Source organism: Trichechus manatus, unplaced genomic scaffold (assembly GCF_000243295.1).
Source record: "Trichechus manatus latirostris isolate Lorelei unplaced genomic scaffold, TriManLat1.0 scaffold00009, whole genome shotgun sequence".
NCBI classification, from domain to species: Eukaryota; Metazoa; Chordata; class Mammalia; order Sirenia; family Trichechidae; genus Trichechus; species Trichechus manatus.
Window position 1 is genome coordinate 13,682,156 of NW_004443945.1, and position 27,295 is coordinate 13,709,450.

The window sequence follows — 27,295 nt, forward strand, 5'->3', positions numbered from 1 at the left end:
GTTGTTAACCAATGTCATAAAACAACATGTGTACTACTGTTTCATGAGAATCTATTTGTTTTGTAAGCCTTCACCTGAAGTACAATAAAATATTTAAAAAAAAAAGAAAAAAGATTAATTATAAAATCATTTAGTGAATTAGTTGCAGAGAAAGTGTGGAAATAAGGTATTAAGGAGAAAAAATTTCAGTAAAATTAGATATTGCTTAAGGAAATTGTATCAAGGCTATTTAAAAAATATATATTTCCCTGAAGGCAAGAAAGAAAAAAAAAAAATGTGTGCCTAAGCAAACAAAGGAGGCCTGGTGATGCAATGTTTAAGTGCTTGGCTGCTAACCAAAAGGTGGGTGATTGGAACCCCTCAGTGGCCCCACAGTAGAAAAAACATGGCAATCTGCTCCCGTAAACATTACAGCCTAGGAAATCCTACAGGACAGTTCTGCTATGTCCTATAAGGTTGCTGTGAGTTGGAGTCAGCTCAATGGCACACAATAACAACAACAAAGAACTGCATCTGGGACTGAAACACAAAGAAGAATGCCACTCTCATCCCAGAGACAGTGTCCTGCTGCAGTACAGAGGCACCTTGGGCAACCTTCCATGTGTAACATTTTTATGGGTAGGAATCATGGAAGTTTTTAGATTTAGAAGAGACTTTGCAGTTCATAAACTCAGATCCCTTCATTTTACTTTTTTAAAAATAAAGCTTGTAAATAAAACTTACTTTTGCATCTTTTTTCGTTGTTCTTTTTATATTTATTAACTCATAGAAACAGTCTCTCTTGAGAAACGCAAACATAGTCCATCCCCTAGTTTACAGGGGCCGTGTTGTTTTATTTTTGGTCCCCTCTGCCTCAGGCCACATCTTTTGAAACCCTGGAGTTGAGCTTATAGACAGGCTGCTCCATTTCCCTGTGAGAAGCTTGATTCTCTTGCCTGATTGATTGGTAAGATGCACCATGAAGGTTATCCTACAATGATACCAGTGTTGGAATCTGAACAGTGTGCCTGTTTTCTGTTACTTGTAATCTGACTAAATATAAACGTGTTTACAAAAGAAGAAAATCATGTTTACCATAGAGATTCCAAATATTGAATATTTTTCACCATAAAACTAGAATTCATAGAGATTTTTATCCTTTGAACTAAAAATCCGACCCCAAAATTAAACTTGCCATTATGTAAAACTTGGAAATCCTTGCTAGCGTAGAGGAGGTTACATGGACTACCACCATCTGGTTCTGATCATGTGGTGGATATTTGAGATTTCACAAAGTGAAATACACTAAAAACTAAGCATAATCCTGAAATGCAGAACAAAATTATAACTAAGCCCTACATCTAAAGAGAGGTTTCCTAAATTCTGGAAGAAGTTAATGAATTTAGACTTACAAAACTTAATAAAGATTAGAAGGTGATTTTAGTAATTGGCCTAGTTTTTCATTGAGGTGAAAATGTATTATTGTCATGATAATACTAAAACTTAAAAAAGATGACACATACACATATACACAAAGACAAGTTTCCTTGTGAATACTGATATAAAAGCTTAAGTAAATTATTCAAAAGAATCATATAGCATAATCAAATGCAGCTCATGTAAACATACAAAGATGAGTCAGTATAGGAAATTTTTAATTAATTTACCATATTAACAAGTCAAAATAAAAAGCATATGATTATCTATAATAGATAGATATTTTAAAGCATTTTGATAAAAAGACAATGAATGTTCTTTCCTGAATTTAAAATAAAATTAAAATTCTTCATAAAATAGAATTTGAAATGTAATTTTTCATATCTGAATAAAAGAGGGAAACTAAAATTATGGACTATAAACTAACAATACTGAGAGTTGAGAGCTCTCTGTATAAAACTGGTTGAAGATGGTGACATAAAGGTATGTTTACTTCACTCCTCTTTCTTGAAACTCACCTAAAACAACAAAGGCCATAGGAGATACAGGATTTGGTCCTAGCTCCTTACTTGAGGCCAAGGACTAGGTTAGAGCTATTTTGCTGAAGAAAGAGGCTGAAAAAAACCATCACTAACCAATGCTTGAACTTATAGGGAGTTAAGGGCTTAGAAAAGTAGGAGAACACACTTTAATAAATATGAATTTAAGGTGCTGTGAATTGGAATCGACTCAGTGGCACTCCACCACCGCCGGCTCCATGACAGGAGCTACAGTATTCTCTACCACCATTTAAGACTGGTTCTGGAGTGGAGATCTGGGTTGAAGCAACTACAAAACAGACACAGTGGAGAAACATTAGAGGCAGGGAGGGTAAAAGAGAGAAGGAAAGAACCAAAAATCCTGCAAAATAAGCCTGCAACCCAAAATTCCAGAATGTATAAAATCTAATGCTAAGGAAAACATTAAAAAAAAAAAAAGCAAGTTGAAACACAGATTTACATCAGATAATATAAATTTTATTATGTGAGGGGTTCTTTTGTAGCTATATTATGCCATGCACACTTTTGGTAGTCTGGTGAAGCCTGTGGACCGTTTCCCAGAATAAAATTTTTAAAGTCATAATATAAAATACATTGTATTAATATTACAGAGGGAACTAACTGCCTTAAAATGTAGCTAGCAAATACTTTAAAATATTTGTAATATAGTAATATATGCTTATTTATTAACACATGAACAAGATCAAATGATGATTCTAATAACTACTGAAATTTTAGAGTAGTAGTTACACTTGTAAATAGAATTCCTGTATACATGTAACAACTGAAATGTAATACGGAAATATTGTATGATACATTATGTGATTTCTATTGGTGACAGTGATGTACTGTAAATACTATGATGGTTTGTTCTTCATAATTGAAGGAAATGCTAATTTTCAGTTAGAGGCTAGTGAAAATAAAGTTGTGATTTCTTTTTTTCTACCCAATTTAAGAAGAGAACAGAAACACTGAATACTCTTATTTGGTCTTTGTTAGAAAAAGAGTGTTTTAGTATTTGAATTAAAACATCTAAAGATAACTGTTGACAAAATAGAATAATCTTGAGCATGTAGTAGAGGAAAAGGAACTTCAAAAAAAAACTATTAATATGAAAGAAGACTGCCTTCCCCTCTTTCTCAAATTAAAAAAAAATGGTCTTAAACTGCACAGATGGATTAACTCATCTGTCCTTTAAAGTCAGAATGTCTGATTGGGTTTACTGCTTAGTTAGTTCTTAAAGGGCTTATAAGAACACACCTAGAATAAGATCAACTCAGAAAGTCTGAAATGGGGGTAGTAAATGATAAGCTTACCCTATTATAATGTAATGTAATTTTATTTAATAACAGTGCATCAATACTGGTTCAGCAATTGTAACAAATGTACCATAGAAATACAAGGTGTTAATAATGGGAGCAGTGTGCAGGAGGGAGAGGGGGAATATGGGAACTTTCTATACAGTTTTCCTATAAACCTAAAACTGCTCTATAAAGTAAAAGTATTAAAAAAAAAAAAAAAGCTTTGGGAATTGTGATCAGGGGAAAGCTAGTAAGGAAGGTAACATCAGATACAATTGAACCTAAGGCACAAAAGATTAGTAACAAATGGGGATAATCCACCAGGAAGATACAGTCATGGTAAACTTTGTGTACCTAATAACAACCTAAAATATATGCAAAACAAAAACTGAGAGATCACCAAGTAAGTTTGATTAATTCACATTCATAGTGGGAGTTTTTAAACACACCTTTTATCAAAATTTAATAGATTAAACAGACAAAAAATTAGTAAAGATACTGAAGATTTGATAAACAGAATTAATAAGCTTGCTTGCTTCAGTAGGAGCATTGTGTATGTGTGTATTTTCTTTTCTATTTCAATGAATAGAGAATAAATATTTTTTCCAAAGATGTGCAACATTTATAAGAAATTGTGTAGTAAATTATAAAGGAAGTCTGAATGCGTGTGAAAGACTACATCCTTCAGAGTGTGTTCTCAGACCACGTGCAATAAAACTAGAAACCAACAAGAAAAAGCTGAGGAAAAATTAACAGCAAAGCCCAGATGTCTGTAAACATTTCTAAATAACTCCTGCACTATAAATAACTCCTGCACTAAAGAGGGAATCACAGTGGAAATCAAAATACTTTTTAAATCACTATAGTGAAAGTTACTGTCGATTTGATTTTGACTTATAGTGATCCTGTAGGACAGAGTAGAACTGCTCCATAGGGTTTCCAAGAAGCTGCTGGTGGATTTGAACTGCCGACCTCTTGGTTAGCAGCCGGAGCTCTTAACCCTGATGGCACAGTGGTTACAAGCTATGGCGTGCTACAGCTGCTAACCATAAGGTTAGCAGTTTGAATCCACCAGCTGCTCCTTGGAAACCCTATGGAGCAGTTCTACTCTGTCCTGTAGGGTTGCTATGAGTCAGAATTGACTCGATGACAATGGTTTTGTTTGTTTTTGTTTTTTTTTTTTTGTTTTTTACAGTGAAAGTATTATGTATTAAAACTTTTGGGAGACATTGAAAGAAAGTACTTAGAGAAAAGTTTACAGTTTTAAATACTTCGATTTAAAAATTAGATTGAAAATAAATAAGCATTTAACTTCAGAGTTTAGATAAAGAACTACAAAGTAAATCTTAACATAGAGGGAAAAATAATAAAACAGAAAACTGGTTCTCTGAAAATCTGGGAAAATAGACAAATCTGAAGGCAAGGCTGGTGAAGAAAAAAAGAGAAAAGATACAAATAAAAAAAAGCAAAAATACCTGTAATTATGAATATAATAAGAGATTTTAAAGAAATTTAAAGAAAATGTTATGAACAGCTTTATGTTAATGCTTTTATACATTAGGTAAAATAGATTATTTTCTAAAAAATGTATATTACCAAAATTGATTCTAGAAGAATTTGAAAACTGATTACATCAGTGGCCATTAAAGAAATTGAATCAGTATTCAAAAAAAGATGCTAGACCCAGAGAGTTTTTTAGACAGGTTTTACCCAATGAATAGATAAGGAGTATATTTAACCTAATAAAATGATGTCTCTTTAAAAAAACAACGTTGAAATTCACGTCAAGACAAGACAAGGATTTGTGCTTTCACTGCTTGTAGTAGAAGTCCTAGTCAATAATAAGATAGCAAATAGAAATTTGTGATATAAAAAATGGAAAGGAAGAGACAAAAACTCTACTTATTTGCCAATAATATGTTTGTCTGCATAAAATATCCAAGCAAATTTCAAGACCTAACATACAAACATTTTTTAAATTGTAAGAAGGAACTTCATACAGCTTTATATTAATCAACTTTTTTTTCTTCATTCTCCCTTGCTCCCGAAGGGGTGAGGCCAGTGGAGTGTATCTGAGATGGCTGCTCATAGTCTTTTAAGACCCCAGATGCTACTCACCAAAGTTATTGTAGAAGATTTTCTTTATAAACTGTGTTATGCCAATTGAGCTAGATTTTCCCCTAGACCATGGTCCCTACAGCCCTCAGCCCAGTAATTCTGTCCCTCAGGGAGTTCTGTGGAGCTTCCATGATCTTGCCTTGTACAAGTTGTGCTGGCTTCTCCAGTATTGTATACTGTCTTACCCTTCACCAGAGTTACCACTTGTCTATTTAGTGTTTTTCCATCCCCACCTGTCATGGATTGAATTACATCCCCTAAAAAATGTGTGTATCAATTTGGTTAGGCCATGATTCACAGTATTGTGTGGTTGTCCTCCATTTTGAGATTGTAATTTTATATTAAAGAGGATTAGTGTGGGATTGTAACACCCTTATTAAGGTCACATCCCAGCTCCAGTGTAAAGGGAGTTTCCCTGGGGTGTGGCCTGCACCACCTTTTATCTTACAAGAGATAAAAGGGAAGCAAGCAGAGAGTTGGGGACCTCAGACCACCAAGAAAGCAGTGCCGGGAGCAGAGTGTGTCCTTTGGACCTGGGGTCCTTGCGCAGAGAAGCTCCTAGTCCAGGGGAAGATTGATGAGAAGGCCGACAGAGAGAGAAAGCCTTCCCCTGGAACTGACGCCCTGAATTTGAACTTCTAGCCTACTAGACTGTGAGAAAATACGTTTCTCTTTGTTAAAGCCATCCACGTGTGGTACTTCTGTTATAACAGCACTAGATAACTAAGACACCACTCCTCCCCTATACATTAATCAATTTAATATCAAGATAAAATGAGCAATTTTTAAGAAATTTTAAATGATCAAAACTGACTCAAAAGAGTTTAGGAAAAGCTAGTTCAACAAAAAAAACATGGATAAACTAAAAATCTCTATCCTAAATTTATATTCTAAAGAGGCACAAGGCACAGGTATGTAAATAATGACTGTGTTATGTGAGCTATTATGGAGCATAAAAAAGAAAAACTGAAAACTAATTCTATTTATAAGTGTTTTAAAAAATCCTAAATGGTATATTAGCAAACAAAATACAATAGTGTATTTGCGAACAAATGTTGATTGATTGGTTATTTCTTTTGTTCTGGACAAGGTCCCTGTTTTCATGAAGTTTAAACATTTTAGTGGATTAAAAGTATATTCCCTAGGTTGAATAGGACTAGCCTTCTCATAAATACCAATGATCAACTTTAGATTTAAAAAAAAAAAAAAATTGGTGCTGGAAAGTAACCAAAAGCAGGCAGAAACTGGAGGGAATTTGGTCCTTGAAAGGAGAGAACCACACTGGATGAGATACATGTTTCTTTCCTGTCTGTTCCCTAAAGATTCTGCCCAGTCCCCAGTTCTAGGGGAATCCTTAGTCTCACCTAGAACTCAAGCAGAATGCTACAGTCTTGTCAGCCTGAGGTGTCAGAGAATGGAGTTGAGGCTGTCACAGTGGCTGGAAATTGAAGAGGCAAATTCTGGAAGGAAGCTACAAGGTGGGAAGCACCTACATCTGCATGTAAATTCTCCTCAAATCCTTGGCTGACTACTGAACTGTACATGCTTAAGGGAGACTCCAAGAAACCCAGTGGAAAGCAGGAAGGCTTTAAAAAAAAAAATGCAAGAATTTCAGCCACTGGGTACCACAGCTGAGGCAGAGTTTGGAGTTTGAAACCTCTCCGTCACAGGGAACACAGAGTTTGGAGTTTAAAACTTGCTCAGTTAGAGGGGCTTACTAGGTATCTTGGGATTTTTATTGAAAATCTAGAAGAATCATGCTTTACAAGTAAAGACAGTGTCCAAAAGTAAAGATCCAACCTGTGGGGAAAGCCAAAAACAAACCCACTCTACCAAAGTATAAAACTAAATCCCCGTAAGTTCAGAGTGATTAGACAGTAATTTAACTCAGTGATGGAACAAAAATTAATATTTTCAGAGGAAAATAACTGAATCTAGACTCTGTAAAACAGGGATTGGCAAGCTGAAGCTGTGGCCACAGGCCAAATCCAGCCACAGCCTGTGTTTGTATGGCCTACAAGCTAAGAATGATTTTTACATTTGTAAAGGATTGTTAGAAACAAAGAAGAATAAATATATAGCAGAGACTTTACATAGTCTACAAAGCTTAAAATATTATTATCTAGCCTTTTGCTGAAAAAGTTTTCTGAATCAGTTTCTAGAACACACCCTTCACAATGTCAGTATACAGTCAAAAGGGAACTTCCTCAAATTAATAAATGGCATTTAGAAAACACCTGGTGCTAACATCATATGTCATGCTTTCCCCCAGAGATCAGGAACAGGACAAGGGTATCCACTCTCAACCAGATCTATTCAACATGTACTCATGGTCCTAGCCAGTGCAGTAAGGCAAGAAAAATAAATTAAAGGCATCCAGCTTGGAAAGAAACAAAACTGCCCTTACTCACAAATGATATGATTATAGGAATTGACAAATTGATTCTGAAATTTATATAGAAAAGTAAAGGGCCTAGAATAACCAAAACTATCTTGAAAAAGAGAAAGAAACTTGGAGGATTCATGCAATCTGATTTAATGACATATTTTAAAGCTCCAATAATCAAACAGTGTAGTATTGTGAAAGATGCAATTAATAGATCAAAGAACTGAAGAGTCCAGAAATAGACCCACACATGTTATGGTCAATTTATTTTCCACAATGGCTCCAGGGCAATTCTATGAAAAGAAAAAAAGTTATTTCAGCAACTGGCACTGGAATAACTAGGTAAATGTAAGGGAAAAAAATGAATCTCAACCTCTACCTAAGAACACACAAAAATTAATTCAATATGAATCACGGATATAAATGTAAAAGCTGAAACTATGAAATTTTAATAAAAAACATTGGAGAGTATCTTTTTGATCATGGAGTAGGCATGGGTACGTTAGAATGCTAAAAGCACTAAACAAAAAAATAATGAATTGGACTTCACTAAAACTTCTGCTTATTAAGAAATAACATTAAGAAAATGAAAAGACAAGCCATAGACTAGGGGAAATATTAGCAATACATATATCTAACAAAGGACTTGTTATGCAGACTGTAAAAATAGTTTTTTAACTCAAGAAGAGGACAACCCAGTATTTTAAAATTGGCAAAAGGCACTTCACAGTAGGTGTAAGAATGGTCAATAAGCACACGAAAAAATTCTCAACATCATTAGTCTTTAGAGGAATGCACGTAAAACCACAGTGAGGGATGCCATTTCACATCCACTAATGGCTACAATTAAAAAGACTGACAGTACCAGCTACTGGGGAGAATGTGGATGTGGGTGGATATACATACGTATGTCTTACATAACAGACATGGACCCAGATAGGTACAAGTTTATAATATATAAAGAGCTCTTAAATAAGAAAATTTTTTAGTGGGCAAAGGATATAACAAAGAAATTTGCAGTAAAAGATACAGAAATAGCCAATAAACGTAGGAAAAAGTGTTTCAGTTATTAAGGAAATGTAGAATAGAATAATGATAAATCTTTTCTCTCCACCTAATTGGCAACAGATTTTTTAAAAATTTAGAACATTAAATTTTGCCAGAAGTGTGGTACTTTGATAGACTCCTGGTGGAATTGTGAACTGGTATGACCATTTGCTGTCTGTCTTAAATTTAAAGTGGAATTGTGTGTTTTGACTTAGCATTTATACTTCTGGAAATATCTGTCCTAGAGAAATACTTGCCCATATGTATAGACAGAGATGCATGTTTAAGGATTCTTTAAAGTATTGTTCATAGTAGTGAAAAACTGGAAACAGTTGTCTATCAGCCTTTGTTACAGTTAGTTAGAATCTTTAAAGAAACATCCTGGTGTAAAATTTGAGTTAATTAGACTTCATTATCGCTAGCTAAGACAGAGGCAAGGAAGTAAAGTCTGACCTCTTTTTGGTGATGCGTGTTCAGATCTAGGAAGATGACATTTTGATTTCTCCTTTTTCATAAGAAGTAGTTAATTTTGTATGTGCTTTTATTTATTTGATTCTTTTTCTTTTTTTTTTTTTTTTTTGCTTTTTACTCATGCCCATATTTTACAAGCTATAAGCTTTAATGTTTGGGTAGCAAGTGATTTATGTGAAAATGTATTCCAAAACTGAAGGGCTTTCTGTGGAAAAGATTTTGTTTGTTAATTTAATTTTATTTTTTACTTTGTTCAGATGTGTGCTAATTTCTCTCCTGGAATTGTAAACTATAAACTTTACAATAAGCAAGCAGATGATCAAAGCTAATTCAATCTAAAAGAAAGCTGTATGTGTACTTTAGTTCATCAGATTATAGAGTGGTGTTTCTGGCTCAAAACCAGAGCAATTTAGAATGTTCTTAGTTAAAAGTGGTCTTTCCTAAATGCACACAACATACATTCTCTCTCTCTCTCTCTCACCATTTATTGTACAGAGTTTCTGTTAGTTAAGACTAGAAAAGATCATTGTACGGTGCATTATTTGACGCTTAGGAAGCAGAGAAATTTCTAAGCAGTTAAGCATTATAACCAGACTAAAATCCAGTGAACCAGTGTAATAACCAATGTGTCTGATTAGTAAGATGTGACCAATGAAATAAAAGCCTCATTTTGAAGGGAAAAAATTGTTAAAAGAAACAAATTGTGGTATAACCATAGCGTAATGAAAGGAACAAGTAGATGCCTACACCCACTCAGCTGGAAGTAAGATGCAGAATAATATCTGAGGTTTGGTTCCTTGTATATAGAAGAATTAATGTATGGCATAAGTGAATTCATAGCCAAAAGCCTGGCAGGATAAGCACCATAATTAATAGTTACTCCTGGTCTGAGAAGTAGCCTAAGGGAAGGTTTTAAAGAAGGTCTTTTGTTTATTACCCTATAAATGCTTTTATTATTTGAATTTTTACAGTGAGCCTATTGATAATGTTATTTTTGAAATTGAAAAAAGAAAACTCATCATACCTTAAAACCAGCAGCATCCAGATAATGCTTAGTGGTGAAAGGATAGGAGCATTCCCATGAAGAAGAAAAATGTTGCCCACTATCACCTGTTTTTTTTTTAGCATTATTCTAGAATCTGGTATTATTTATGAAAAATAAGTATTGTTCTTGAATCTGGGAAAGAGATGCAAATATTAGGAACAAGGAGGCACTATTATCATTTGCAAATGATAGGGTTATATGCCTGGAAGAGCCAGGAGAATCAATTAATGTATGGAGTCTTAAAATAATATCCTTGGTTATATTGTATTATTATGATTTTTTTTTTCAAAAATAATTTTAATAGCCTTTTCTGACATTTAATTTATAGTTTTCAAGACTTTGATATTCAAGGGTCCAGAAGATGCAGTTTGGACTGGTTGACGATAGAAACATACAAGAATATTGAAAGTTACAGAGCTTGTGGTTCCACAATTCCACCACCATATATCTCTTCACAAGACCACGTCTGGATCAGGTTCCATTCGGATGACAGCATATCTAGAAAGGGTTTCAGACTGGCATATTTTTCAGGTGCGTTTTTAAATAAAAAGAAAGATAGTCAACTGAATTCGTAGGATTAACTGCTCAGTCACTTTGGGGCTAGTTTTCCTTAACATTGTCCGTTTGATTATGGCTAGATCATCAAGGGAGCTGAGATGGAGCAGGTAGAAACTAAAGGTTTAGTTTGTGTTTTGTTTAATCCTAATAAAATAATTAATTTTATAAGCTAAGATCAGTTTTCTTTTTAAATATGTTTATTTAAAAAATATTTTCTCCCTGAAGTGCTTACCCATACCCTGAAAGTTACTTTAGAATATATTTTTTGTGTGATTGAGCATTGTCTATAAACCTTTAAAGAAAAGACATACCAAGTTTCACCTTTATAGTCTCAGAAGAAAAAGTATTTTACTATAAATGGGTTGTTAATGGAGAAATAAATATTAGTCTAACATTGTCAAAATTTTGGGGCTCTAGGTGTCTAATAAGGAGCCTTGGTGGTGCAGTGATTAAAGCGCTTAGCTGCTAACTGAAGGGTCGGCAGTTTGAACCCACAAGTCACTCCACAGGAGAAAGACGTGGCAGTCGGCTTCCGTAAAGATTTACAGCCTTGGAAACCCTATGGGGCAGTTCTTCTCTGTCCTATAGGGTCGCTATGAGTCAAAATTGATGGCTAGATTGTTTTTCTCTAACCTCACTATTACTATGTACTTAGGATGATACACTAAGAGAATTAGGACTCTGTAGAAACTTCACTTTGCTGTTGTGATAAAACAACAAATTACAAAATATGAGTACTGTGTTAGGATTACTTGAAACAATATAAAGCAATATGAATTAATATACCAGTAGAGATTTGTTATTAGAACTTACCTATTAAAGAAGATTTTTTAAAACCCTTATCACTTGGGCTTAAATCAACTTTGATTATTAAGATATCACTCACTGGCTTCAGTAAGTGTTTATGGTGATGGGAAGATTGGTAACGATTATGGGTGATGGTTGTACAACATGATTAATGTAATTGATGTGACTAAATTGTACACCTGAAAAATGTTGAATTGGCAAATGTTGTGTTATATGTATTTTTAGAACAATTTTTTAAAAAGTAAAACTGAAAAAAAATGTTTTTAAATCACTGGCTTCTGTGTATATTTTAAAGAGTGTATTTTTCTCCTTCACTCTCCTTCTCCACCTTCCCCATCTCCCTCCCTTTTCCAGGGAAATCTGAGGAACCAAACTGTGCTTGTGATCAGTTTCGTTGTGGTAATGGAAAGTGTATACCAGAAGCCTGGAGATGTAATAACATGGATGAATGTGGAGATAGTTCCGATGAAGAGATCTGTTCCAAAGAAGCTAATCCTCCAACAGCCGCTGCTTTTCAACCCTGTGCTTACAACCAGCTCCAGTGTCTGTCTCGGTTTACCAAAGTTTACACTTGCCTCCCTGAATCTTTAAAATGTGATGGAAACATTGACTGCCTAGATCTTGGAGATGAAATAGACTGTGATGTGCCAACTTGTGGGCAGTCATTGAAATATTTTTATGGTACTTTTAATTCTCCCAATTATCCAGACTTTTATCCTCCTGGAAGTAATTGCACCTGGTTAATAGACACTGGTGATCATCGTAAAGTCATTTTACGCTTCACTGACTTTAAACTTGATGGTACTGGTTTTGGTGATTATGTCAAAATATATGATGGATTAGAGGAGAATCCACACAAGCTTTTGCGTGTGTTAACTGCTTTTGATTCTCATGCACCTCTTACAGTTGTTTCTTCTTCTGGACAGATAAGGGTACATTTTTGTGCCGATAAAGTGAATGCTGCAAGAGGATTTAATGCTACTTACCAAGTGGATGGCTTCTGTTTGCCCTGGGAAATACCCTGTGGGGGTAATTGGGGTTGTTATAGTGAGCAACAGCGTTGTGATGGGTATTGGCATTGCCCAAATGGAAGAGATGAAGTCAATTGTACCATGTGCCAAAAGGAAGAATTTCCATGTTCTCGAAACGGTGTCTGTTATCCTCGTTCCGATCGCTGCAACTACCAGAATCATTGCCCAAATGGTTCAGATGAAAAAAACTGCTTTTTTTGCCAGCCAGGAAATTTTCACTGTAAAAACAATCGTTGTGTGTTTGAGAGCTGGGTGTGTGATTCTCAAGATGACTGTGGCGATGGCAGCGATGAGGAGAATTGCCCCGTCATTGTACCCACCAGAGTCATAACTGCAGCCGTCATAGGGAGCCTTATCTGTGGCCTGTTACTTGTCATTGCATTGGGATGTACATGTAAACTTTATTCTCTAAGGATGTTTGAACGAAGGTCAGTATCAAGACAAAACTATACTGGTTATGCTTTCTACAGTAAACACATGACCAAAATATTTGCAGTAAATACTTTAGTATGATTAGCAATATATTTTTGTTCTCTATTAGAAATGGATACATATTTATAATATGTAAAATGAGTGAAAACCGGGGACTCAAAAGGCTAAACACAATACAACTAATACTTAGAGGAAAGCCAATGTGTATTTACCAGTTTCTGTTTTCAGATTAATCTGTTTTATAGGAACTTTGCAAGCTGCAACTCCAAGTTGTCATTTTTTAACCTGTATTTTTATAAATATTAATCCAACAATTTCAGATACAAGGCATGATCTCACAAGGAGTTTACAATTTGGAGGAAGAAGGAATGCTGAGTGGAATCAGAAAAATAATAGACAAAAGTATAAGCGCTGTAAGAGTTAGAAAACAAAGTGCTGTAAAATCAAGATATCTAACCTGATGGATTGGGAAGGCTTTAATTGAAGAGGTGCCATTTGAAAGGTACCTTGAAAAATTAATTGAGTGTAGATACGGAAAGATGCTGTAGTTGAAAAAAATAGACTGGGCAAATATATAGAAATAGGAATGCCCAGAATTACTCAGAGAGTAAGCACGTAATTGTTTAGAGCCTGAATAAATATGAAGAACTAATGGAAGATAAGACTGGAACACAAGACTGGTGTGATGTTGTGGCACTCAGTGAGAGCCATGCTTGAGATTTCTTCTTGATTCAGTAAGAAATGGTTAATCCTTAAAGGGTTTTTAGAGAAATAGAGTCCCACTGTCAGAGGTGACCTTCAGGGTGGTGAAGGATGGATGAGCCTGAGAGAAGTTGATGGCAGAGAAGTCACCTAGGAAGGAAGCTGTTGTGGAGACAATGACCTTCTCTTCCGGGAGTTACAAATAATAGATATAACAAAAAGCTTTACATATGAGACAGTTAAGACACACATGCACACAGATGTACAGGATCAGAATGATCATTGGTGCACCTTTTCTTTGGGCAAGTGTAAATGGTCAAGAAAACCTTTTACCACATTGCAACATAAGACCACAGTGAAGAGACAGTGAACTCAGTGAAGGTCTTGAGATCAAGAAACAGCAGTTCCAGAAGGTGTACTAGTGACTCATTTCACTCTTTTCCTCGTCTACAAAATAAGTGTGTTGGACTTGAATAAAATGTCTTCTGATAGGTTTCAAATACATTCATCTAATGTCTTGAGACCCTATGACTTTAGGAATTTAAAGATCTAGTATCTTTATTTCTCCCTTTTATAGGGATTTCCAATTTATTGAAACTTAGTGATCCAGGTACCTACCACTGTAAAGCCCCATGAGGACGGACTATCTGCTTCATCTTTGTATTCCCAGTGTAGAGTTAGTTTAGATATTCAGTAAGTATTTGTTGAATGACTAAATTTTTAAAATGATTCAAATACACTAAAATTCAGATTGTTTTAATTATTAATAATTTTTAAAAATACATTGTTTTGCCTTGCCTGTTTTTGACTTTTTTTTTTTTTACTTTTTTATCCCCCATCTACTCTCAAAGATCATTTGAAACACAGTTGTCAAGAGTGGAAGCAGAATTGTTAAGAAGAGAAGCTCCTCCGTCTTACGGACAATTGATTGCTCAGGGTTTAATTCCACCAGTGGAAGATTTTCCTGTTTGTTCACCTAATCAGGTATATTGCAGTTTACGATTTCTATTTCAGTACCTCTTAAAATGAAATCTGTACCTATATGTGGTAAAGCAAGGACCCTTGACCCAAGACTGTCAGAATTTTTGCAATCAAGTCAAGTATTAAATACACGAAGGACTTAAAATTATGCTTTTTCATTATAGTTTAACACATGCTACAAAATACAAAAGTATACCTTTTATTCTTTACTACTTCTGCTTTGGTTATGTGATTCTTTGACATTTTACTGTTTGAAATAGTTCAGTGCATTAAAATCAAGAAGTAAAGCTTGAGAAATCATTTTTTACTTGAATGAAACATTGAGGAGGTTTAAGAATGACTACTAAAATTAATAATGCTAGGAATATATTAGTAACATGCTAGACTAACCACTTACAAGTAAAAGTAATTGAAATGAAGTTAACATTTCCACCTGCTTGGAAGGAAATTTTCTTCACAGCTGGATTTTAAGAGTTCATCTATCTTCTTTAAATGGTGACTCAAATCCTTTATTAATGTTTCTGAATTCTTCAAATTTCTCTGCAGTTTTTTAAAAATATTTTTTAATGCGTAAAATGTGCCAGGGTTCATTTTAGGCGTGTTGTTTACACAGTTAAAATGTAAATTTATCCAGAAACATTTCTAAATATTGTTCCTGGTATTAGAGTTAAGAAAAATTGATAAACATTATTTTGCCAGTGATTTAATTCTGTTCAAAATGGAAGACCATCTCCTTTTTGGTTAATAAGAGTTCTGATTACTGTCTGTCACTTTAAGTCTTTTAGAAAGTCTTTGGTAAGAATTTGTATTTTAAATGCATTTCTCTGGGTTTAATTTACTAACTAAATAATCTAGAAGGCCCACTGGTTATATTTTGTGTGCTAAATAGGAAAAACCTAAATTGTGACTTTTTTCTATTGTTGGCCCTACTTTGGGGATGATTTCTCTTAGGTAAGACTTGAGACTGTGGTTAATTCTATCATTTACCTACTCCACCATCCACTACCCACCACCACTGCCTCCAGACTCTCTTATTAGACTACCCTGTTATCTAGGGTTATAATATACTTCTGTGAGAGAATTCTGTTTCAACAAAGTCTTAAAATATGTTAATAAATGGTAAACTAGATTTTATTCAGTTAATTAGATTAAACTCACAAGTTTGAAACTTTTGGTAACAAGTTAGCAAATTTCTGTAACAGCTTTTCAAAAGAAAAATAATCTATCATCTCAAAATAGGAATGCTTTCTGCTTTTTAAACTGAAGAAGTATATAAAGTGATTCCTAAGACATTCATGAGACCCCTCATAGAGTATAATGTTAAATTGTCCGTCTTTAAGAGATTCTCAAGAGTCAGAATCGACTCGATGGCAGCAGGTTATATTGGTTTTTTTTGGTTTTTTCAACTAAGTGGAGAGCTTCATCTCACTTTGACAGGGTAATAATGTTAAAGTCATCATTAAAATGTACTGAAGGCGTTTGTGATCTTGATGGGTGATAACACCCAAGTATATCTGAAAAGGCTTTTGTTTATTGCTGGATTAATAACGTAGTGCTCACAGAAAGCCTCAGAGCTTGAATGCTGAGGAGCAGTTCATAAGGGTATGAACCACCTTTTTTTAATTTATGGTTGTTGATGTTTTAGTTGCCATCAAGTCATTCCCAACTCATGACACTTGTTAATTAGTGAATAATTTTACTCATTTGTGTAGGAAATCCGTGAGTGCTGGTTTCCAAACTTCTTATTGATACTTTGTGCTATACTAAGGCCAGATTATGAAATATTCCTATATGATTGTGGCTTCTTAGCTTTCCAAGAATTATGTTCCAGGGATTATGTTTGAAAGGCCCGTATAGAAATCACAAATAAGTGCAAGACCAGTTACAAAGAGGGATGGAGAACATACGTTATCACATATTCCTTTTCCTCCCTTCTTTTTCTGTGAGGGGAAAGGCAAGAGACATTAGTTTTGACAGAGGGAAACTGGATTTTAAGAGCTCATCCATTTGAGCCTGATTACTGTCTGTCACTTTGAGTCTTTTAGAAAATCTTTGGTAAGAATTTGTATTTTAGAAACACTTCTCTGAGTGTAATTTGCTAACTAAATAATTTAAAAGTTTCACTGGTTGGATTTTGTGTGCAAAGTAGGACAAACCTAAATTGTGACTTTTTTATATTGTTATAATATTTATATTGTTTTTATATTCATCATTTGGTGCAGGCAATATCAATTCAGCATTGTTTCCTACAAATGTTATATTTTAAATACTAAATGCCAGACTAGTGAAAGCTTTGTTTGGTCCAAGGTTGAATACTACTTTTTTATAACCACTAGGTGGCGCTTAAAGATCCCCCCCAAATAAATGCTGTAGGTTTTAAAAATAATCCATAAACTCATTCATCTAGAATAAAGAAAAGATTTTCCTTTCAGTTGGGTAATCTGTATATATACCGATTATGTACCTCTTATATATACCAATTAAAGATCACCAATTTTCAGTGAATAAGAATATAATCTATGCTTAACACTAAACTGCAGAAAGTAAAACTTTAAAATCTTTGGAGACTGAGAGGAATCCAAATGTCTTAGAATACCATTGTGTAGTGCTATACACCAATTTCTTTAGCTTTTTTTGTAAATTTTTTTTCTTCTTTGCTCTTTTACAAAAAATAATTCCTTTATTTGTGACAGTGTAAATAAATCCTCAGTATCCATTCATTTAACAAATCCTTGAGAGCCAACTCGGTGAATATATTTTTCACGTGTTTTAGGAATAGTTTCAACCATGTAAATTAAGTCTAACTTGCTCAGTGTTTTTACGAAAATAAAAGACCTGGTTTTCACAGACCCTTTAGGTCATTTAGTCAGTTATACTGGAGGTCCTTTTACTTTCCTGGCTATAGAAGTATCAGATAATTTTATCTTCTAGCCTTGTGTACCAAGGATTGGCTTACTAGGGGAAAAAAGGCACTATTCAGTTTTGAAACAAAATAGCTGTTATAATTAACATTAAATATCTTAAAGGTATATATATAAAATGAAGTGTCAAGGAACTTTTAAACACAGTAAACAATGATTCAAGTTACAGATTAGATTCTATAGTGGGGTGAACCTCTAGAGGTGAGAGAATTTAATTCATTCACCCTAGACCCTAACATCAGTGGGTAATAGAATTTTTTGCCGTGACACATTCTTATTAGAAAGGTGTTTTTCATCTCCGTATGTTGTGGTTAGCCATCGTAAGCTCTTTTCTTATTTTTGTAGGCTTCTGTTTTGGAAAACCTGAGGCTAGCTGTACGATCTCAGCTTGGATTTACTTCAATTAGGCTTCCAACGGCAGGCAGATCCAGCAACATCTGGAGTCGTATTTTTAATTTTGCAAGATCACGTCATTCAGGGTCATTGGCTTTGGTATCAGCAGAAGGAGATGAGGTTGTCCCTAGTCAGAGTACTAGCAGAGAACCTGAAAGAAATAATACTCACCGAAGTTTGTTTTCTGTGGAGCCTGATGACACAGACACAGAAAACGAGAGAAGAGATACTGGAGGAGCATCTGGTGGGGTTGCAGCTCCTTTACCCCAGAAAGTCCCTCCCACAACAGGAGTTGAAGCAACAGTGGGAGCATATGGAAGTTCCTCTACTCAGAGTACCCGAGGTGGTAATACTGATCATGGAAGGGATGTGACAAGTATGGAACCCACAAGTGTGAGTCCAGCACGTCACCAACTCACAAGTGCACTAAGCCGTATGACTCAGAGGCTCCGTTGGGTACGTTTTACATTAGGGCGATCAAGCTCCGTAAATCAGAACCAAAGTCCTTTGAGACAACTTGATAATGGCGTAAATGGAAGAGAAGAAGATGATGATGTTGAAATGCTAATTCCAGTTTCTGATGCAGCTTCAGACTTTGATGTGAATGACTGCTCCCGACCTCTTCTTGATCTTGCTTCAGATCAAGGACAAGTGTTTAGACAACCATTCAGTGCAACAAACCCTGGAGTAAGGCCAAGTAATCCAGGAGATGGCCCCTGTGAGCGCTGTGGTATCGTCCACACTGCCCAGATACCGGACGCTTGCTTAGAAGCAACACTAAAAAATGAAACGAGTGATGACGAGGCTTTGTTACTTTGTTAGGTGCGAATCAAGTAAGAGAGCTTGTATACAAGTTGGACGAATATCCATTCATTGTTTTGTAACTTTACAATTAAAACTAGTTTTAGTTTAAAAAGAAAAAAGAAGCAGGGTGATTTCTTCCTCGGATGTGTTAGCCTGCATGGTTAAATTAAGTTAACTCTTGTAAATTTAAACTTTCAGAGTTTACTATTTTAGCAGCTGCAGATATATTATGTATTCATATTGTTTAATGTTGTTCTTCCATCTGTTTCTAATCGTTTTTATCCTGGTACTTAACTGTAGTTCACATTAGAAATATGGCTGCTGAAACTCATTTGAACGTCAGTTTATCTGTCCTATGTTGAAAGGTTTGTTTGTACAATATCTTTTAATTGAACCCTTCATGCTTTTGCCAGCACATCTTGAAACTTAATCTACTAGATGTTAAGATTGTTAATGTACAAAAAAAAAAAATCCTTATACTCATCTGTGTTTTTATTTATATAACATTTGTCTAAATATTATTGGATTTCATCATAATATGAACTTGTCAAAGGGAGAAAATATCTTTCTCTAAATATTTTTCTCTTATGTTTAATATGCAGTGATGTGACGTTTAGATAGAGTTAGATAAATTATTGGCAAAAACAAAACTGTTTTATAGATTTTCTAATGTTGACTTTAATATGGTACAGACCAAATGGTAAAATCCCAAGTCATTTCTTCTTTCATCTCTACTTAGGGACAGAATTAAGTGGATGAAGATATTCTACTATGCATTAAATCTTGAACTTTATAAAATATGTACAAAAATTGTACAAGATAATTCTAACTGGTAATGTCTTTCCCTGATATAGGGTTATGCTTGTATTGGACCCTAGGGATTTGCACTAAAATCTTATCAAGATCTCAGATGAGTTTAGTGCACAAGCACTATCACTTTAAATACTATTATTTGCTACCACAATAACTATATATTTCCATAGCTTTTATTTGGGGAGGGGGTGCATTTTTATTACAACTTTAAATTGCTCTGCTGGTTTCATATTTATTTGTTGTATTTAAAGATTGTATTATTGTAAGAAAGTGTTTTTTTTTCAATATATTTTAACTTGGGGGGGGCTTATACTAACATTGGAGAAAAGCAAATCAAGAAACCATTCAGATCACCCCCCCCTTTTTTGAGTAGAGTGAATTGCAAAACCCTGCATATTTTTTGTATTGTCAATTCCTGTTTATTTATTCTTTAGTCGTCTGTGTTAGTACCTTAATGATTGAATATGAATAATGTATTTGTGTGTGGTTATTGCTATTTATTAAATTTTAAATACTTTGCTGAATGTCATTTTAAAGCATGTTTGAGATCTTGTGTATTTGTTGTGTTATGCTGTCAGAAAGACTGACTAAAATGTTTTAATATGTATCAAAAATTAAAATGACTTTTTTTATATTGCCTTGAGGTACTTTTTAAATCACATTTGCTCTTTACTTTTGTTCAGTTTTGGTGCACGTACAAATTCAGTCCATAAAATATGCAGTATATTCAGAAGAAAAAATAAAGGAGGAAGAGGAGATATTCTTCCTAAACTAATAGTAGTAGCTTACACTAATACTCCAGGGTAAGAATACCTGAGGGTCTGACTGTTGTTTTGCCTTTGAGGAAATTGTCTCTTAATTGATGTACCTTGTAAGATGCAGTAACTCAGTCAGTTCTCTTTTTATATTATTTTCAGATACATCTCAGACCCCTGTAGAATATTCTACTGAGGATTTAGACTACCAAGTTACTGTTCTTTAGGTCCTACTAATAATATACTGGAGCCCTGGTGGTGCAGTGGTTAAGAGCTCAAGTGCTAACCAAAAGGTTGGCAGTTCAAATCCACCATATGCTATCATATGGGGGGAAAGGGGGGAAGGGCTGTTTACTGTTAAGTGTTTTAACTTATTTTTTGATTAAGTAATACATTCTCCTCATTCAAACAGTAGAAAGTCTCTTACCCCTGACATTCAGCCTTTTAGTTCCCTTTCAAGGAAACAGATACCAAATTCTTGAATATCCCTGTAGAGATACCATATGTGAATGTAAAAGTATCCATTTATATAAATGCCATATATAGTAATGCAAATTGCAGCATACTATACATACATTTCTGCACCTTTTTTTCCAAGGGAAAAAATGATATCTAATTAGAGTTTAAATAATTAAAGTTGGGTATTTCTATTATTTGATTTTCATATTTAAATCATTGATCCATTCTGAATTTAGAGTTTCACCTTTTTTTTTTTTAAGGAGGCCACCTGGTTATCTCAGAGCTATTTATTAAATAATCCATTCTTTCCCCACTAATTTGAAGTGGTACTTTTATCATATAGTAAATTCCCATTTCTTAGTATGTTCTTAGACCTATTCTGTTCAGTTGATCCACCTTTGTCTCTTTGTACCAGTCCTACACTGTTTTAATAGCTGTAACTTTACATTTCACATATTTTTTTATTTGAACTTTAGAATTAGCTTGTTGAGTTCCACAAAGCAAGTCCATTGATAGTTTTTGTTTTTGTTTTTTTAAGACAGCTTTATAGATCAATTTAGGGAAATTTGACATTGTTGTGTTGAAGCTTTCTAACTCATGGTGTCCTTTGTTCGAGTCGTCTGTACTTATTTCCTTCGGACTTTGACTTTATATCTATATCTATATCCCTTTGACTTTATAGAGATATAATACATGTTTTTAAAGTTTATTCTCTGGAATTTCCTCTTTTTTACCATTATTAAAGAAGGCCTTCCTAATATTTTATGATTTGATCTGATTTTAGTTTATATGAAGGCTAACAATTTATAAATGTTAATTTTGTACCAGCCACCTGACTCCATTTTCTTATAATTTGTAATATTTCAGTTCATTCTTTAGATTTTCAGCTACACAATCATGTCATCTGTAAACAGTGAAACATAACTTTCACTCCAATTTGCATACCTTTTTTTGTCTTAATTGGATTGTCTAGCACTTCTGGAATAATGTTAAATAGCACTAGCTATAATGAACTGAGGTGAGATAGATGCATCTAACGTTAAAGAAGTATCCATTGATCCCTATTTAAAAAAAAAATTTTAATCAATGCATGTTGAATTTTATCATATGCCTTTTCAACAAGTATGGAGACGATACAATTTTTCTCCTTAGATCGTTTAATATGATTAATTATATTAATATATTTTGTAATTTTGAACCATCCTTACATTCCTGAAATAAACTCCACTTGGTCATGGTTTATTTATTATTTGCTAAATTGTGTTTCATATTTTAGGATATTTGCATCTATATTCATGAGTGAGATTCACCTGTAGTTTTCATTTTTGTGCTTTCTTTTAGGAGTTTTGTTACCAATTTTATGCAGATGTCCTAAAAAGAATTTGGAAACATTCTTCTTTTTTTCTATGCTTGGAACTGTTTACATAGCATTAGAATTATTTTTTCCTTAAAATTTCAATGAAAGTATCTGAGCTTGGTGGGTGTTTGGAAAGTTCTTGGACAAAATTTTGGTATCTTCTATGGTAATTGGTACATGTCGATTTTCTATCAGAAATCACCTATTTCGTCCAAGTTTTCAAATTTATTTGCCCACAGTTGAGCAAAGTTATCTCTTCCTTTTCTATATTGGCCTTTCCCCATTATTATTCTTTATTTTGTATTATGCTTATTCCCTTATTAAGATAGCTAACAGTTGACCTGTTTTTACATTATGTATGTGATTCCCCCAAAGTACTATATCTTGGGTGTCTCTATCATTTTTCTGTTTTCTAATTAATTTCCACTTAAATGAATGTTCTTTTGCTTTCCTGAAGTTTTGTTTTTTCTCTAGCTCCTTTAGTGGGGCATTAGATTCATTTATTTTTATTTCTTTATATAAGATTTAATGCATAGACTTAATACTGAGCACTGCTTAATTACCTAGATACATTAGTCTTGTCATTGCTATTTTTTCTAGGTGTTTTGCAGTTCAGTTTTGATTTCCCCTTTGATCTAAACCCCCGTTTCCGTCGAGTTGATTTACAGTCGCTATGAGTCTTTGACCTAAGAGTTGTATAAAAGAGCTTTTTTTTTAAACTTTTTTTTCTCTTTCAGATAGGATTTCTCATGTGGATGGCAGGGCAGTTTTGGTTTCTGATTCTCTTCATTTTTATGACATCAAGATTAGAGAATGTTATCTGTATTACATCTACTTTGAGGAATTTGCCTTTTCTCACTGTTTTAAATGTGCCAAGAGCATTTTTAAAAGCTATATTCTGTTTTTAGGATACAGATTTTGATCGATATTACTTACATTTGTGTAATTTTGACCTTCCATCCAGCACTTTGTTTTGTCTTACCATTCGGTCAACCAGAGCTCCAATATTAGTATGGGAGAGAACAGAAACAAAAGGAGCTGTATTAGAAGGGTTCTATAGGGCCAGCAGCCCCTGCCTTAGCTCATGTCAAGCACAGAATGAAGGGGGGTTTTTCTAGAACCTATTCAGGTTTTTGTTGATACTGCCACTACCACCATCATCCACTGTTGAGCTTGAAATGAATTAGGTTAAAAGGGATAAAAGAGTACATTCAATTCACTAGGTATTTATTGAATTTATAGCAGTTTACATTACTGCTGCTCTTCATTCGAACTGGTAATTTCCTCACTCCTTTTCCCTTGAACTCCAGGAGAAGGTGATAGCAACTTCGTAGGACCTGTTTGACTCAGGTAGGTCCCTGTTTAAAAATTGATAGAAGCAGCGGTAGAGAGACAGTTATTTTCTCCGAATATCTAAGCTCATTCAGGAACAGCATAGAAATTCCAACTTGCATGTGGATAATGTTGGCATGAGATTGAAGCTGACTGTGATTGCATTTTATTCTAAGGTATTCAGCATTTGGGGAGGTAGAAGGAGGAAAGTAAAATTCACAGAAGCTTAGAGCTGAAAGGGCTCTTTATAAATGAGAAAGTAATTAGATATAACTGACTAATCAGTAATTTTCTAGACTTCAAAGAAACCTGCGTTGATTATATACTCATATAGGTTATACATTACATACCAAAAACCAAACCTGTTGCCGTCGAGTCAATTCCGACTCACAGCGACCCTACAGGACAGAGTAGAACTGCCCCATGGGGTTTCCAAGGAGCAGCTGGTGGATTCAGACTGCCAGCGTTTTGGTTTGCACTTGAGCGCTTAACTGCTGTGCCACCAGGGCTCCTATATATACATATATGTAAACAAATAAGGGAAGGAGCCCTGGTGGCGCAGTGGTTAAGCACTCGGCTGCTAACCAAGAGGTTGGTGATTTGAACCCACTAGCCATTCCATGGGAGAAAGACCTGGTGATCTGCTCCCATAAAGATTTAAAAAAAAAATTGCCCTCGAGTCGATTCCGACTCATAGTGACCCTATAGGATAAAGTAGAACTGCCCCATAGGGTTTCCAAGGAGCAGCTGGTGGATTTGAACTGTCGACATTTTGGTTAGTAGCCAAGCTCTTAACCGCTGAATCCTTGTGGGGCAGTTCTCTGTCCTATAGGGTTGCTATAAATCAGAATCAACTTTGATGGCACACAACAACAACAAACACATAAGCCCTATATATTGCTCATGGTTTGTCATAGGGAAGAATTCTCAAAGCAAATAAAAATATTTCCCAATTGTTGAGTGCCATCCACTAGGTTCTTTATATGTATCTTTGGAATTGTCACAGTCCTATGAAATATAAACTACATCTTCTATTTACCCAAGGACGTAGAGCCAGTAAGGGCGGAACTAAGATTTCACCTTAGTCTTGTCTGTCTCAACAGTTGCCTTGTGAATGAAGTGAATAATGAAATTATAATATTGATCAGGAGAAAATACCCATCTTCAATTTGCAGTTTTGAATTACCTGGATTATTATCCAAATTCCACTGCAAACTCACTGAACCTCAGCTTCTTCATCTTAAAATAATAACTACTTCAGGATAATTGTGAGGAATAAATTGAGATAACATATGTACAGGGCTTAGCACATGATCTGGTTATCTATTGCTGCATTACAAACCACCTCTAAACTTCATGCTTAAAGCAAAGACATTCATTGATATGCTCACAAATCAGTAATCTGGACAGAGCTCAATGGGATCCGCTCATCCCTTCTCCACTTGGCATCAGCTGGGGCAGGAAGATACACTCCTAAAAGAGCTCACCTATGTGACTAGCAAGTCAATGCTGGCTGTCAGCTGGGAGTCTTGAATCCTCTCCATGTGGGCCCTCAATTGGGCTGCTGGTGCTTCCTTACAGCATGGAAGCTGGGATCCAAGAACGAGTGTTCCAAGACACCTTGGCAGAAACTGCAAGTCTTCTTATGACCTAGTTTTAGAAGTCCCAGAATGTCACTTCTACCATGTTCTATTGGTCAAATCACTAAGACCAGCTCAGATCCAATGGGAAAAGAAATAGACCCCACTCTCAATAGCAGAAATTGCAAAGAATTTGTGACCATCATTACCACTGCACAGTACCTAATACATAAGAAACGGTAAATGGAAAGTATTACTATTTTAAGTAGAAAAAAAGTTTTACAGACACAATAAGAAGTTCATTTTCTAAAAGGATATTAACTTAGGTCCTCTGTCGTATGTCAAGTACATTAACTGGGGATATATTTTTTTATTACATAGAAAAGGGTAAAACAATTCACCTTAGCTGAGTATTTCAGTCAGAAATCTGTAAATTTAAACAAACATTTTGGCAGGTGGTAAATGTTAAGGATTAGCAGTCATTTTTCAGCTACATTTAAACATTCTTCTATTTTAACATGATTTTTATCATAACCTATAAAATAGTTTTAAATTTATAAGAGGCAACATACTACAGTGCGTGAGAATCTAGAGCCAGATTGCCTGGATTTGAATCCTACCCCACCTGTGCAGCCTTCAGCACGTCAGTCACTCTATGCTTCAATTCATCTGTAAAATGGGGATAATAAGTGTGCTATTATGAGGATTAAATAATTTATGTAAAGGGGATGGTGTCTGGCTCATAGGAAATGCTATGTAAGTGTTTGATAGTCTCATTGCCTTTGTTTAAATGTTAAAAAGAACGTTCCTGAAGCTTGAATTAAGTTAAATGAGGCCATATGTGAAAAGCCCTAAAGAGCCATGGTTTCTGAAAAGAAATGGAAACAAATCCTGAAAGCGTGCTTCAGAGAGCAGTCATTTCCCCTGGGATCATGGAAGTGACTTCACAAAAGTGAAGCAGGGGCAAAAAAAGGTAGGAAAATAAACCGTAGCAGCCCACTTGTGGTAAGTTAAAGGAAATTCCAAGACCGAGATGTAGGTGAGAGGATCCTGAGAGACCAGGGCCTGAAGAAATTACCTTAGTGACTATTATTCTGGGCTGAGATCTTTTTGAGAGTCCTAGAACCTAGTGATTCTCAGATTACTTAGTTTTCTGATTGCAGTAAACACTGCTATTTGCATGACTAATATCCATGAGGAGAAAAGCCCCATGCTAAGGATGCTGGGAAAGGAAGAAAAAAAGCATGATATCAGGCGGCTAACAGACACATGAGGAAATGCTCACGATCATTAGCCATTAGAGAAATGCAAATCAAAACTACAATGAGATACCATCTCACCCCAACAAGGCTAGCATTAATCCAAAAAAAACAAAATAATAAATGTCGGAGAGGTTGTGTAGAAACTGGAACACTTATGCACTGCTGGTGGGAATGTAAAATGGTACAACCACTTCAGAAGTCGATTTGGCGCTTCCTTAAAAAGCTAGAAATAGAAGTACCATAAGATCCAGCAATCCCACTCCTTGGAATATATGCTAGAGAAATAAGAGCAGTCACACAAATAGATATATGCACACCCATGTTCATTGCAGCACTGCTCACAATAACAAAAAGATGGAAACAACCTAGATGCCTATCAACAGAAGAATGGATAAACAAAGTATGATATAGTCACACAATGGAATACTACACAATGATAAAGAACAACGATGAATCCTCAAAACATAACATGGATGAATCTGGAAGGCATTATGCTGAGTGAATTTAGTCAGTCACAAAAGGACAAATATTGTATGAGACCACTATTACAAGAACTCAAGAAAAGGTTTAAACGCAGAAGAAAATGTTCTTTGATGGTTACGAGGGTGGGGTGGGAGAGGGGAATTCACTAACTAGATAGTAGACAAGAATTATCTTGGTGAAGGGAAGGACAACACACAATACAGAGGAAGTCAGCACCACTGGACTAAACCAAAAGCTAAGAAGTTTCCTGAACATAACCAAACACTTTGAGGGACAGAGTAGCAGGGATGGGGTCTGGGGAC

At 34.9% G+C, this 27,295-nt stretch overlaps 1 protein-coding gene across 2 annotated transcripts in view; it reads left to right on the forward strand.

The window, feature by feature from the left end:
- LRP12 (LDL receptor related protein 12) overlaps positions 1-20,421 on the forward strand; it is a 76,254-nt gene extending 55,833 nt beyond the window's left edge. For both annotated transcript variants that reach the window (XM_004370703.3, XM_004370704.3), the window contains 4 exons: positions 10,652-10,854; positions 12,043-13,147; positions 14,705-14,837; positions 18,101-20,421. In XM_004370703.3, the coding sequence (XP_004370760.1) occupies positions 10,652-10,854; positions 12,043-13,147; positions 14,705-14,837; positions 18,101-18,970 (2,311 nt within the window). In that variant the 3' untranslated portion in view covers positions 18,971-20,421. The remainder of the gene's footprint in view (positions 1-10,651; positions 10,855-12,042; positions 13,148-14,704; positions 14,838-18,100) is intronic.
- Positions 20,422-27,295: the final 6,874 nt, after the last annotated feature.